Source organism: Anopheles merus, chromosome 3L, assembly GCF_017562075.2.
Source record: "Anopheles merus strain MAF chromosome 3L, AmerM5.1, whole genome shotgun sequence".
Taxonomy (NCBI): Eukaryota; Metazoa; Arthropoda; class Insecta; order Diptera; family Culicidae; genus Anopheles; species Anopheles merus.
In genome coordinates, this window is record NC_054085.1 from 9,270,259 (window position 1) to 9,285,028 (window position 14,770).

Consider the following 14,770-nt stretch of genomic DNA (forward strand, 5'->3'; position numbering starts at 1 on the left):
GCATATCCCGAACCCATGGCTGCTGTCCGTTTGTTGATCACGTGACATGCTCACGGTTCGGGTTGTAAGCTGATGTATGTTCGGTATGCTACGATCTCGGTCGCGATCGCGATAAATCTGTCGAGAAAGGAGAGGGATTGTTTAATCTGTTTTATGTAAAGAGAAAAAGCGTTTACAACCCTTCACGTCAAGATTCAATGTACTGCGAAGAAAACGGCATTATTTAGAAGAGCAACACTTCATATTGGTTTATAACCACCGTAAATACGAATAGGTCCCATGGTGTCACGCGAAGCGATAGGGTTTGCTCTCCCAAGTAAGTATGATCGAATCGTATCGGACTGGTTTGAAATCAAAATTTTTAGTGATTGTTATCTTTCCCGTCTCGAGGTATGATTTTAATTAAGTACATTACCCTTTACAAGAAGAGTTTGAACATGAAAAAATATACTCTTTAGTGACCTTCTCCGCAGTGCTGCATAATGTTATGAGAATCACGTGAAAATCACCACCGAAAACAACGAACATATCCGTGGTAGCTTGATGTTCTGTTCATTGCTGATACTCAATGAAAGTGCGTCATGACAAAAGCCGTACGCAACGTGCAATTGCTCGAGTCAAACCCGATACTCTGGCTGACAAGCTGAGCATCATGCAGGCGCAAGCATAATCATGATTTTTTTTGTGTCTGTGAACAGTGCTGCCAAATGCCACTGATTCAGTCACCAACACTCATGACTGAAACGAAACTCAAAACAGTTCACGTACAAAACTGACATGATCAGAGGGGAGACTCGAACAGTTGGTGAAGCAATCACATGCTAGATAACATTTTGTTTAGCACCCAACTCTTGGTCACTCACTTGGTCACGACATTCTTTGTCTTTGATAATCACGACATTCTTCAAAAATACTTGGCGTGTGTTCTGAAACATGCTCATTTTGTTGCTTGGAACCATTTTCGCATCGCATATCTCCCATGACTATCGTGGCAATAACCGACAGAATATGTCGCGACCAAGTGACTTCCCAAGAGTTGGTTGCACAAAATGTCACCAAGCATGTAATGGTTGCAATAACTGTTTGAGTCTCACCTTGGATCATCACAGTAGAGCTCGTGAGGCTGACATGATTTTGTTTCAGCCAGAATTGGCTATGTTAATGACATTTTGCAGAACTGATCACAGTCGAAAAAAGTTATGAAAAAGTGAACGTAACTAAGCGTTGATTGCTAAAATGTCACCAAGCTGATTCTCATAATTGAATACGTTACGTTGACATAGATTTTGTTTCAGTCAGATTTTTCTATGACATTGGGGCCCTTCACGATTCTAGTCAGCTTTTTGTATGGAGTTTGACAGCTGGAGGCTGAAATCATGTAAACAATCCATACAAAACCATACACAAAACTAGCCTGCAATTTCCAGTTTTGATTATTCTTTCAGGCTAAAAGATAGAATTAGATTCGGGTACTTGTTCGAAAAAATGACAAAACCCGTGTGTTGTTTACATTTATCCCAAGGTGCATTAAGGAGATCAGGTGGTGGAATCTAGAATCAAAGTGTATGTAGTCCAGGTGGTGTAATAGCAATTTTTAAACATCACTTTTTGACAGGACGGGTGAAAGCTTTTGCTCAAACAAGCTCTCTGGAGGCTTGACAAATACACAAAACACTCTTAAAATTTTCATTCCGAAACACAAGCGATAAAAATCAGCCTTCTAAATTCGTACACCTTGGGATAAGCCCACTGAAATTTCAACCAACGAACTTAAAACGGAAAGGGCCCCATTGACAGTGACGTTTTGCAGCACTGCTCTAACGTGTTACATAACTTTTGTTATTCAACTTCTTCCTTTGTGTAACACATTTCGACGCGCCCTAGACGGAGTTGGCGCGCCTGTTTAATAAATCAATTGAAATCAAAGTTAATATTAATACCCATAAAATTTGACGCTCACGAGCTTACAATCAATAAAACCCGTTCGCGATGCCTGCTGACACGCTTCCTTGCCAAACGTCATAAATATGCTAATAGACACTGTCATTAATCTCCAATTCCAATTAAAACACAATTCTTTCTGCTAAATCATGACGCGCCAGTGCTTTGTTCGTGCAACTTTCATCGATAGAACTATTTTTCTATTTTCGCTTTCGTGAAAGAATCCTTGACAGTGGGTCGTCGTGAACGTGGTCGCACTCGCTACTTACTTGATGGGTGGTGGAAGGCGGACTGCTGGCGGGACTGCGACGGCCTCGGTCACGTGTACCGTTACTATGATAACTAGTAGGAACTGAAGAAGACGAACTAGTTGTATTAAACATTCTTATGACCTGCTCTGGTGATATAGGCCGCTTCTTACCATTATGTCTGGTAGAATTTGGAACTGTGCCTAATTTTGTAAAGGTTGGAAGAAGTTGGAAGTTTTCAAGCAAACAGTACAGAGAGAAAAGACAAAGAGAGAGAGAGAGAGAGAGAGACAGAGGGGGGGGGGGCACTTTGGAAGGAAGGACCAGGACACGAAACGTCCCAGGACGATACACAGGAAGAGAGAGAGAGAGCGATAGACACGAAAGTAGAGAGAGAAAGGTAGATAGAGCGGGATTGTGTGCTTTTGAGGCGTTTGGGGCACTAGACAGGAAAACTAGCCAAGAAAAGGACATAAGAAAACACACAGAGAGAAAGAGAGGGCAATAGAAACGCACACGCTAGGACGGTGAACGGGGACGGGGGGAGAGTTCAAGGTTGCCAAATTAGCCAGCAATGCACACCAGCACAAGGGCCGAGCGAGCAGTGGCGTTGCCTCGCAGAATTGGAAAACTTTTCGCGCTCGGCCATTTTCTTTACGGCCGAACTGGAGGTCAGCATTTCCTGGGTGCGGGTGTGGGAGAGGGCTTAACAAATTTGGACGATATTTACTCACGGAGGATAAAAAAGGTTCGGGAAAATACAAACCATGATTTCTACAAACACACATACACACAGACAGACGCAGACACTTGGTCAACAGAAAAAGCTAGAGCTGGCAATGGAAACATACACAGACAGAATGGAAACTTTGACGGCGAATTCGATCACATGGGAAAATGGAAGGCTCACTGGGAAAACACTAAAATTGAAATGTTTCAAACTGAAGAGGATGAGCGAAAAAATAAGAAAATTGCGAAACTGTTTTCCAAAGAAAACTCGCATCCCATTGTGTAATGTGAGAAAAGCTTAAAAGGAAAAGGTAAATGGCGCCCTTTTTGGCGTCATTGAAAGAAATGGAAGAATTCTGTCGTCAGTAGTAAAAGACGGGGAACACTAATATAACACAGACACATACACTAGACACATACACATTCATAGACAAAACGTAACGTAACGTAAGGTGCACACTTAGGAGATTTAGAGCGAACGAAAGGATTTCGTGCTTTATCGAGAGCCATCGAAACGCGCTAAGTGTGTGCAATTTTCCCGCGGGAGGAAAAGAGTGTATGGAGGAAAACTGGGAAAGGGGGTAAAACATTCAAGGTCCAGGCGCAGAAAAACAACAAAGACACCGGTTGCACCAACGTTGGGGAGAAGTGTTCAAATCGAAACGAAACTGATCAGTGTAGAAAGGGAAGAACGGAGACCTAGTGAATAGTGATGGCACTGTGTGCGTGTGTGTTTCTTTGTCTTTCTGTAGTTTGTCGTGGAGAAGGAATCGGTAAATCTAATTTATGAGGTACACTTGATTTCGTTTCAATTGGCCAGCACAATTGACAGCAAGGAGTAAATATAGGAGAGATCGCTCAGTTGCGTGATTCAGCTCAGAGCTGATGAGTTAGAATGGTGATCTAAATCTTTGATTGAAACTGAAAGAGTTAGCTAAAGTGAGACATGTATTACCTCTTTCAGTATGATTTCTTACATAAATTACAACTTCATTAATGAATTGCAAAAGCGTTACTAGTCGGCATGGTGAGCTGAATCACTCATTGAGATTAAGCTCTCAAAAGAATGAATTAGCTCACGAATTTGAGTGAGTTATTTGTTGCAGCGAGTTTAATTTTTTTTAATCATCGTTACGAGTCGTTTGATCTATTTTGAAGAAGGCACTAGTTGGCTACGAGCATAAACTCTTCCAATGGTTTGTAACTCTCGTAAGAGTAACCACACTCACGAGTTATAAATGAGATATAGAAAGCTGTATGTGATGATACAATTCAACTTCTGCAATGCAAAGATTTAGGTCACTCATTCTAACTCCATATGCTCATCGCCAGTAAGGAGCCTGCCCGAGCCGAAGCTGAGTGGCATGGCAGCTTAAAAAGAGAAAGCAGGAAGTCCGGGTGTTGGAAGTGGAAAAAGCGAAAGTAGATAGTAGAAACTGCCGAGGAGTAGTTCGGGACACAGGGGAAAGTAATGTGTGTTTGAGCTTTGTTCCCTATTTTCTTTGAATGCATTCGGTGATGCATACATTTTTGGCTATCGAAATTATCTCGCTGCGTATAGTTCCGCAGCAATTTACTTCCGGTTGACCCATAGACATAATGGCAAGCAGAAGAACCAGGACCAGGCTGCATCTTATATAATAGTTGTGTTTTATTTCAAAAGGGATGAGCAAAACGATCAACTAGATGGTTGCTGGCTGCTACTGGAGATAGGAGCGTAACAACTTGCTAGACTAGACTAGGGGTGACTAGACTAGATACGGGGAGAGGGCGGCAGATGATGGCAAACAACAAACCGGAGCGATACAGGCGATTTCTGCGTCTACTCTACTTGAGCAGAAGTGTTCGAAAATGCAGTGAACGATGAGGCTGGCAGGATACAACGACTACTGATCACACACAACTACGACTGGGTTGGAATAGTAGACAAAGAAGTGTCAATGATAGATTAAACGAGAAGATAAAAAAACAGTAGATTTGAGACCGAGTAAAAACAGATGGATGGCATAAAATGTCAAGTTGATCATGCTTTGTGGTGAAGATATACTTAGAGTCTCTCCTTTGGAATAAAAATGAGTTGATAGAACTTTAATCTTAATTCATTCTAGAAACAACTCGATTTTACGGTGTTTATAGAGAGATGATGGCTCTTCTAGGCATGCCATAAGAAAAAGATAAGATAAATACAAGAGTCAAATAAAGACAGCAAAAGAGAGTAAACGAAGGATTGGAACGAGTGGATTATAATTCGAAACAAGATAAGTTAGCCTGAGCGATGTACTACAGAGAGATAGAGAAAGAGTGCATAACAGAGCAGTTAGGACAACTAATGGCGGACACTACAACACTATCAGCACTACGGTGACATTTGGACGGACTTTGACGGGAGCGTGGACGCTTGATAGTGCAATAGATAGAAAAGGCGGATTCTGTCCAGGGCGGGGCACACTGATTGAAATCTTGGGAGGACTGGTTAGACGGGCGGGGCAGGGTCTGGACAAACTGGGTCTGGGGGTGGATCATAATGGGGTATGAGTGAAGAGTGTGAAGTGGTTTTAGTAGAAGTCGTTTGCTTTACCTGCACCAGTTGAAACACCTAAGCTAGCTGACTCTAAATAACTACTTCTACTTGGCAAAGAACCTCCTTTGGAAGGGACACCGGCCGTGTTATAATAATAATGAGGAGAGTGTGGTCTTTCTCTTTCTACTATTGTATATGAAGTACCGGGTGGTGAATAATATAAACCTGAGCGTCCGCGTAGCGAGCTTGTGCTGTTGCCGATGCGCGTACTGCCGTACGGGCCGATCACGTCCTCGGCCTCGAAGCTGTTGGAGCGTACGTGCCCACCGGCCACCAGACCGCTCGCGTGGCCGCCGGCCCCGTGCCCGACGCCGTGGATGCTGCCGGTCGGGACGCTGCCGACGCTGCCGACACCGAGCGCCGAGCCGGCCGACACGCCACCGACCGCACCGGCCGTCGAGTGGTGGTAGATTGAGTTGACTGGCGGCGAGGCCACTTGCTGGTAGCCGCTCCGGGAGCTCCATCGGGACGGGCCTAGATCGCACAGCTCGGCGTAGTCGTTCCCGGCACCCATTGCTAGGGGGTCTCCGCCACCGGGGGCGCCCCCTAACCGCATTTCCAAACACCTGCCAAAAAGGGAACGAAGCGTGGGGTTAGTATGAGATTGGTACGTGCGTTGGATGGGTATGATTTATGCGATGATCAGGATCATGTTGCAGGCACGGCGATACTGAATCTTGCTCTGTCTTTGGAGATTGAATTTGATCCTGCTTCTAGAGATTAAAAGAGAAGCATTGGTTTGTTCGAGAAATGTCTTAACCTTTGAATCTCTGGAGAGATGTTGTACAACCAGTCTTATCATAAAGAAGTCGTATTTGAGTGAATATATGTTAAATTCAATGCTAATGTATATGAATACTTGCATCAACAAACTTGATTCATCTTCAAAATAAAATACAATGCAGTCTTTTATTTTGACGATCCTGTCATTGTATATACAGGGTGGCATCGTAGAAGTGATACACTTTGTTTTTGTAATAAAATTGACACCAGGTTTGATTTCTCTTAGAAATCGATTTAAATAGCTTCTATTGGTACTAAACCTGCATTTCACTCAATTTATTTCAAATCTTGCACCTTTACACTTGATAACCGCCCGTAGGCGCTTTTGAAAATCGTTGCAGGCCGCACGCACAACTTCATCCGGCATTTCACCCATATCTTTAACAACCGTTTCTTAAATCTATCCAAATGCAAATGTTGTTTTTTGCCCGGTTTCTTCTTTGGAACAACCATGCCTGTCTCTTCGTATCGATTGATGGTCCGATAGATGAAAAAACGACTTAAATTGAGATGAGACAGTTTCTGCTTAATTTGTATATTTGTCAATCCATGCAAATGCGAGATATTTATTCTCGACTTGAATCCATTATAATATATGAGAAAACTGAAGTGAGCACTAAGTGTACGTTTTTTACGATAAATAGTAAACAAATTAAGCTGTGAAAATATGCCCATGAGTTTGACACACAGTGACAGAAAACACAAAAAAGGCGTACTCGAATATGTGTATCACTTCTACGATGCCACCCTGTACATATTTGTGTCCCTTAAACTGATATGTCTTCCTATGACTAAAATCTCTATGTTGCTTATGCCAGACATGTACAGTTAATACAGTCGTTGCCTCCTAATTTTGGCTCTAAGACATCAATTGCAGACAGTGCGCATCAATTTTTACTTCTAAGGCTTCAATTTTCGACAGTGCGCATCAATTTTTGACTCTAACGCACCAATTTTTGTCTGTCAGGCATCAATATTTCACTCTTTTAGGAATCATGATAATTTTACACAGTATTTGAGCAGATTTTTGAGTATTACAGTTCTACATCACAAAAACATTACAGAACCGTGTAATTTGATTGTTTTTTTGAGATTTTTTTCAGAAATTCTAAAATCATTTTTTTAAACTGTCATACACTGTCAAAAATTGATGCCTTCTAGACAAAAATAGGTGAGTTAGAATCAACATTTAGCGAAAACGACTGTAATATATCTAAAGGTAGAGGATCATATTGTTAACACTTGCTTTCTGGATTATTCACCTTAGAAAGATGTCACTGTATGCAATTTTTTCAGCAAATTCTTTCCCAATAAAATTTGATACTACTAAATCATCACACTTCGAGAACGTTACACCGACGTGCAGATCGACCTTCAAATCGGTTTTTCTTGTAACTTGATATTTCTAATGCTGCCGACCAGCTCCATTCCTTTTCATTTTTTTCTTCACCAACAACAGCACAAAAAGAAAAGAAACCCCATCGAAGCCCCGTTTGCGCCAGAGGCTTCTTGTGGCTTTAGACTGCTCGCAATACTATTACGGTTAGGCTCACACCCAGTAGGTGAAGACCGTGCCGCACAAGTGCGTAAAACGTGGCAGAGTTTTATTAAAATTACCTAACGCTTTTACGACCACGGTCAACGTAAAGTCGTTTGGCAAGCCGTCGTCTCGTGGTGGTCGTGGTGGTGGATTCGTGTTTTTACGTCTGCCCGAAAATGTATCGCGAAAGACCTGCGCGATTACTCGAACGTGACCAATTCGCCTGTTCGAACAGTAAGGAAGTGGATCAAAACCACACGCCTGCGGAAGCTAGAACAACGAAGCCAATTACATTATTGGAGGGTTTTTTCCTTTTTGCTGCTACTTCTTTTTCGTACGTTCGAGCTCATTTCGCTGTGCTGTACACTTTATTCGTTTCGCACGATATCGAAGGTCTCAATTTCGGGGAACGGAAATTGGTAAAAAGAAGACCGGTGGGTGTCTTCTTGCATAACGTGCAGGATAAGTGAAGGAAATGGATGACGTTAAAGAAGCATTAAATTGAACCAACCCGAGCACCAAACCGAGCTGATCGATTAATCGTTGCGTGAAGAGACATTACAATTGCTTTGTAAGGACGTGGGTGAGTTAGTTGTCTGGAAAATGGAACTGCACGAAATGTTTCCGGTCCAGTAAATAAGCTTCATTCCATTCAGGGAAATATGCTACATTTCTAGTGCACAGTACAATAAACCATTTTTCATCAAAGAGAGTAATACCGGGGATGGAACACAATTCCACATTGTGTCGGCAAACAAATAGCACTGGTGCTGCAGCGATGCATGTAATAAGTGCAGCTGGTAGCAGTTCAAGCAAGCTTTATAGTTCATAAATCATTTGCAAAAAGTAAACCAACGCGCAACCGCAAATAAATTCATTTTCCAGAACAATCGTACAGTGTGTACTGGGTAAGAGACGGGGAAACAACGGTGCGCCGATCGATACGTTGTTTGAATTTGGTGAACGTTTTATCGCGAATGAGCATTGTTTGGGGAAATGTTAAATTATGGTTCACAAATAGAAAGCATTTGGAAGTTAATGCACAGTCCATAAATGGGAGCAATCGCAGTTAAAAATCATACATGTTGTTTAAATAAAGACAAAATGTTAATCCTCAACATTTGTTTGCATACTTTTAAGCGCAAACTGGTCTAATATACGTCAAAACTGTATTTATATATTCTTTCCTTCAATCAGTCAGTCTGTATTATTCAATGACACCTAATTATAGGGAATAATGTTATTACAAAAGCTCAATATTTCATGTTTTATGATGCCTTCACGAGGCTTTTTTGTGACAAGCAGCTGTGTCATTGTGGTTTATGAAGAGTTAGGCGATGCGCTGCTAAAGTACAAAAAAAAAAAAACATGCACAAACATGTAGGCAATCAACTGTCAGTGCAAAACCAAACAAAACGCCTCCCGGTCAACATGCGTCAACGTTTGCACAGATTGTACACAATGCACCACGGCACCGCTGCCGGGACAGCTGATCGAGTGCCAAATGGGGTAGAGTGAATTTAATTAATTTTTCATCGTACCATCAATCCCGTACCACGGGTTCGCGTCTCATTCCTGCCCCCGAGTGGAGGGGAAAACTGGGTCCGGCTAGATTTCGGCGGTTGCCTACCAATGGGCTAGGCCGCCTGCCGGTGATGTGAAATTGGCACATGATATGGCTGCACGCATAATCAATGCGCGGTGCTCCCGATGGAGTTCCGTACGCTGGGGAGCAATCTGGGCACCCGAGTTGGCCACCGGGTTGTTCTGTTGGGGAATTAAAGGTCCGCGAGATGAACGGTTATAAATTATCTAATAAGTGGCCCGTACAAATGGGAAGCTTAAAGCTGACTTATGTAACTGTAAGTAAAAGTTCCGGAGGAGGGTGGGGGTTGGGGGGGGGTGTGGCTGGTATTTTAATTTGAAATTAATTGAGACGAAATTACGCTACCGGAGCTAACATCAGTACGTACATATGGTTATAACAATTGATCATGCAAATAAAATGCCATACCAAATGCTAAACACGTTATTATGTCTGGATGTTTGCATACCTTTAGGCGATTTGTCACACCTCTTGCGTTTGCATACATTCAGGCGTTTTCCTTAAACTATCGCCCATCGTTTTAGTGAAGTTTTTAACATGCTAACGATGATGCTACATTTTACGTTAAACGACAGCTACTTGCATCTCTCAATAGCAAAAAGAATCATGGACAATGTGATTTTTTTCCTCTTGTTTTCTTCTGTTTCCCTCCCTTCAACGAACCGTAAATTTGACTCTCTCGCACAGCTGCGACCAACAGGTTTTGGTAAAGAGCAAGCATCTTATAGAATTGAGTCACAATCAAAAGAAAGGACGCGGAAACGATGCATGATAGCTTTCTCCCTTCCGCCCTGTGGACAATCGTTTTTTTGTTCGAGGGTATGCGTGCTTGACGACTAAATTACATGCAGCTGTGGCTTTTTCGTCCTCAAGTGCTCTCAGCTACAGCTTTAACTGTGTGCCCAGCGCTGTTCAACGGAAGCTGCTTTTGTTGCTGCCAGACAGTGAGCAATTGGGAGATAGTGTGTCGTATGGAGCTGTTGCTTTTTTGTTAGCCTGGCCTGTTTGTTGCAAAACTGTGCTGGAAAACAACAACAAAAAGTGTACTTCAACTTCAGAATAGTAAATAGGGAAACCACAAAGGATTTAAAGAGCTTCGCATACAGAAAGTGCCGTGAGTGTATGTCGAGAATGACAAATGCTTTTTGACTGTTGCATTTATTAACTGAAATTGTGCATCGAAAATGAAATTATTCGTACCATCAAAAACTAATTCAATTTCAATGTAATTTATTTTCCCTCTCTACAAGGAACGGTATGTACTGGGTGTAACACGCAGGCAAGGTGCGCTAGAGTTACGAGTAAAGACACAAATATCTCATATCCATCAATTCAAACAAGTCGGTAGGAAACAGGCTTGCTTGATCAATCATCCACCGACGGGTATCATTTATTCAAATTTCTACCATTTATCCTTCAAATCAGCAGACGCCGATCGGTTCGCGCTGCAAGCGGACGGGAAGGGAAGGAAGGAACAAAAAACGAACACGAAAACTTTGCACCGGAAATGATGGTAAGCAGCGAGCGGAAATGAGTGTGGAAATTTTCTGCCTGAACGAAATCAATTTATTTGCTCTTTTCCCAGTTCCGTTAAGTTTGCCGCACCAGCTGAGCCGTGCTAATCTACCATCCATCTTGCCTGCATCCTTTGGTGGTTTCTGTTCCATTCAGACTCACACACCCACACACACACATGGTCCGATAAAGCAAATGCTTATCAAGTCATCAGTATAGGGGCAGGGTTTTTTTTTGGCGCTGCAGCACAATTTTCTCACATTGACGTGTGATTTCCCCCTGCCGTACGGTTCCGAGCGCGATTCCGCTTCTTAATCGACAAAAAAGTGGGAAAAGTTGGAACCATTAGCGATGGTGGTTCGAAGTGCAGCGCGGGAAGTGCCGCGGGTTTGACAGCGAGCCAACACAGCCGCGTCGGTAACGAGCGAGCGCTCGATGTACGGTACACACCTGCATGCTCTGCAGTTGCGATTGCATGCATCCATTTCATTTCCTTCATTAACAGTGCACATCGTCGTTTGAAGTTTGTATGTGTGTGTTAGTATTGGCATTTTCACATTACCGGAATGGTGGAAGTGGAAATGCTTTTGGGGTAAATGGAAAGGATGGGTTTCCTTACAAATGCAAACGGGGAAACTGATTATACTGTGATAAGAGGGCAGTCTTTGGGCTACGTTTGGAGTTGATTGAACATTATGTTGGCGTATTCTTTTGAATGTGTCTTAATACACTACATCAAATAGGAGCTGAATGAAAGAAGCTGGACAATTTTATTGAAAGTTGAATAACATAACATAAACATGCTAGATTAATTTGAATGAGAATGCTAGATTACTAAAGACTTCAGCTGATTTTTGAAATATTGTTTTAGAACAAGATGCTCTCTGAACAGAACAAGCTCTTCAAAATTGAATGTGCTTTTTCATGAGTAATGACTCTTTAAGGATGAAAATAGCATTTAAAATAAAATATGACAAAGACCTGTTTGCTTAGAATCCGATCACTCAGTACAGGCCGTAAAATAAGCAATTTTCAACATAGACAATTTATTTTAGCATCAAACGAAAGGTATTTTTTTCAAATTTCATTGAAAAATATTAAAAAAAATATTGAAATGTTCATGTACATATGAATGAAATGACTTATCTTTCGATGCCTCTCATTAGATTCCGCACACTCGATATATCGTCTTATTTAGCTTTTTGCTCGAGAAGTGTGCAATTTGTAATGATTATATTCAAATCTTTACTTTAAGTCAAAGTCCAGGACAGCTGTAAATAACTTTACCTTTTTTACTCTTCCCGACTGTAATGACAGCCGATCAGTTCTTTACTGAGCCACGGAGCCTGGATAGTAGGCAAAATTTATTTCTTCAATTTGAATACTTTGATATTATAACATGTTCAACCAGAAACCACAATTTTAAAGAAGTTTCGATTTTTCTCCTCCATGTAGGACTTTCCCAGTATTTGTGCAACTTTTTTACTGAACACTGTAATTCTAACGTTCTAACTATTGAACACAAGCACGCACGTGTAAAAACTGTAGCGTGATTGTATAGTGTGCTCCAATACCTGCACAGTATCAGCGCAGGTCTTTACAGTGAACTCTCTTATATTTAAGACCTCTCTTTAATCACCGTCCCTTTAATCAGAAAAAAATCAGAAATCTGTACCTTTCTTATATGGTGTTGCCATGGTTTTTGAATGATGCATGGTCGAATCGACAATCGTGTTCACATTTTCCTATAGCAACAGTCAAGGCTGCATACTAAGTGTGCTGTCTCTTTCTAGTTTGTATAGACTTTTCATTCACTTTCAACCTCTGTAATTTGAAACCTCCTCTTATTCGACAGTTCCGTCGCCTCTCAAATAAGAGAGAGTTGACTGTATTTCATTTGAAAACTTTCGGTAAGCTCTTGTGATAAAAAGCACTCTTTAAGATTAAGTAGGCTTTATCAAAATGAAAAGAGATGTTTGCCATTGAAGAAGCTCTTTGAGATTTAAGCTGTTTTTTTATAGAATGATTCTGTTCCTTGGTGTTCGAGATCAACCTTTATGATTTCTTTATCTTAAAATTAGAAAAACTTTTTCAGAATTAAAGGTTCTACTCCTATAGCTTATAAAAACTGTTTGTGGTTGAAAATGTTCTTTGTGGAAAGTTTGAAGATGCTCTCCGAGTGCTGATAAACTATTTGAGGTTAACGTAGCTCTTTCAGATTTAATTTAGATAAAATGCAGGCTTTCCGAGGCAATTTCCAATGTCTACAATATTTTTCATTGTTTACGAGATGTGCTTCAATAGCTGTCAAATGTTGTATTCACATCACAAAAATGTTTTATTTCTTATACATGATTTTCAACACGTCTCAAACTGAACGAAGTTAAAATACACCATTTGACAGCTGGTAGAAAACATCTTGGAGGCAGTGAATACAGGATTTTTCAAGTTAATTTCGAAACATTGTTTTTCACCACGTGGAACAAGCAATTCAGCAACACTCTGATATTTCATTGTCATCATAATAATTTGAAATTTCTTCAGCATGATTCTCAACACTTCACCAGTCAACGGGTTATGAAATCCGGCTTCAAACCTCGATGCAAAAACATGGTAGCAGCCAGTGGAAGTGTTGAATATCATGCTGAAGAAATTAAAAATCATTATGATGGAAATAAAATGTCAGAACGATTTGGAACGATGAACATTTTGCACGCGGTAAATCACAATGTTTACACTCGAAACTGACTTGGAAAACCTTGTAACAGCTGTTGAGGCAGTGAAACGCTCTTTTAATTACAATATATTTTGTGAGCGTACTACTAATTCCTAAGAACAAATATGAACTATGGGAATCATAATGGTCTTCAAGATCTTTGTGGCGTAAGAAGCGCTATCATAATCAGGATAGCATTTTATACAGCTCTTTCAGAACAAATGACATCAAATGAGATCTTGGTTTGTGTGATGTGTTTGTCGTGCAAAATGCTTTTTGTAAGAAATACAGCGAAACATTTTAAGAGGAATATGAATATTTTTAATGCCTGCCGAATTCAACCTGCACGATCAAGCGAAACTAATACCATTGCCAAATTGCTGCATACTCAAACTTAAAAATTAGCTTAACGCATCGCCGAAACCACGACAGCGGGCCACCAAAGCTTTCTGCCACGGATCATCGAAACACGCAATCATACGGGGCCGCGCTCGGAAACTCCTGTCGGAAATGAAACAATCTTTCCCATCCGAAACAGGGAATAACAAAGGAAAACAACCCCGTGCACACAAACACACATGCTGTACATAACAACAGGTTATCGAAAGGCGGTGAGGTTGCAGTTTTGTATTGGTTGGATGATTCCCGCGAACTAGGGCCGTGAAACCCTGGCGTACACGTTATTGGCACGAGAGTACGAGACTGCTGCAGTTTTGCGAATGTTTCAACTCATCGTCCGTTTTTTTCTCAATCCCGTTGGGTTGGATGGTTGATGTGTTTTATTTGTTGTTGTTGCTTCCTTTACTTCACCACCGTACGAGGTGAACCGCGGCCAGAACCCATCATTAGTTGCGGGTGTGCGTGGCAGGCAGTGTGTCGACGCTGCCGCTTGTTTTATAGCTTTCTTTTTGCCTTAAAGTCCTCGGTTCTCCCTTAGCTGCGGAGAGATGCGGTACTTGTACACTGCAGCGCATTCGTTGTTTTGCGTACCGCATCGTAAAAGGAGGAAAGGATGAGGTAGTACCTGGCGATGGGCGATACTTCTGTTCCACCCCGCCCACACCCGGTCGAGTGCTGCTGGACGCGCGTGTTATTGAATTTCCTTTCCAAT

General features: G+C 41.6%; 1 protein-coding gene across 5 annotated transcripts in view; it reads right to left on the reverse strand.

Annotated features, from left to right (window-relative positions):
- The window catches only part of LOC121598689, an 87,635-nt gene that overhangs the window by 54,722 nt on the left and 18,143 nt on the right, over nucleotides 1–14,770 (reverse strand). For all 5 annotated transcript variants that reach the window (XM_041925901.1, XM_041925900.1, XM_041925899.1 and 2 more), the window contains exons 3-5: nucleotides 5,497–6,065; nucleotides 2,211–2,392; nucleotides 1–117 (exon numbers count right to left, since the gene is read on the reverse strand). The exon at nucleotides 1–117 is cut by the window's left edge and continues 22 nt beyond it. In XM_041925901.1, coding sequence (XP_041781835.1) covers nucleotides 1–117; nucleotides 2,211–2,392; nucleotides 5,497–6,055 — 858 coding nt within the window. In that variant the 5' untranslated portion in view covers nucleotides 6,056–6,065. The remainder of the gene's footprint in view (nucleotides 118–2,210; nucleotides 2,393–5,496; nucleotides 6,066–14,770) is intronic.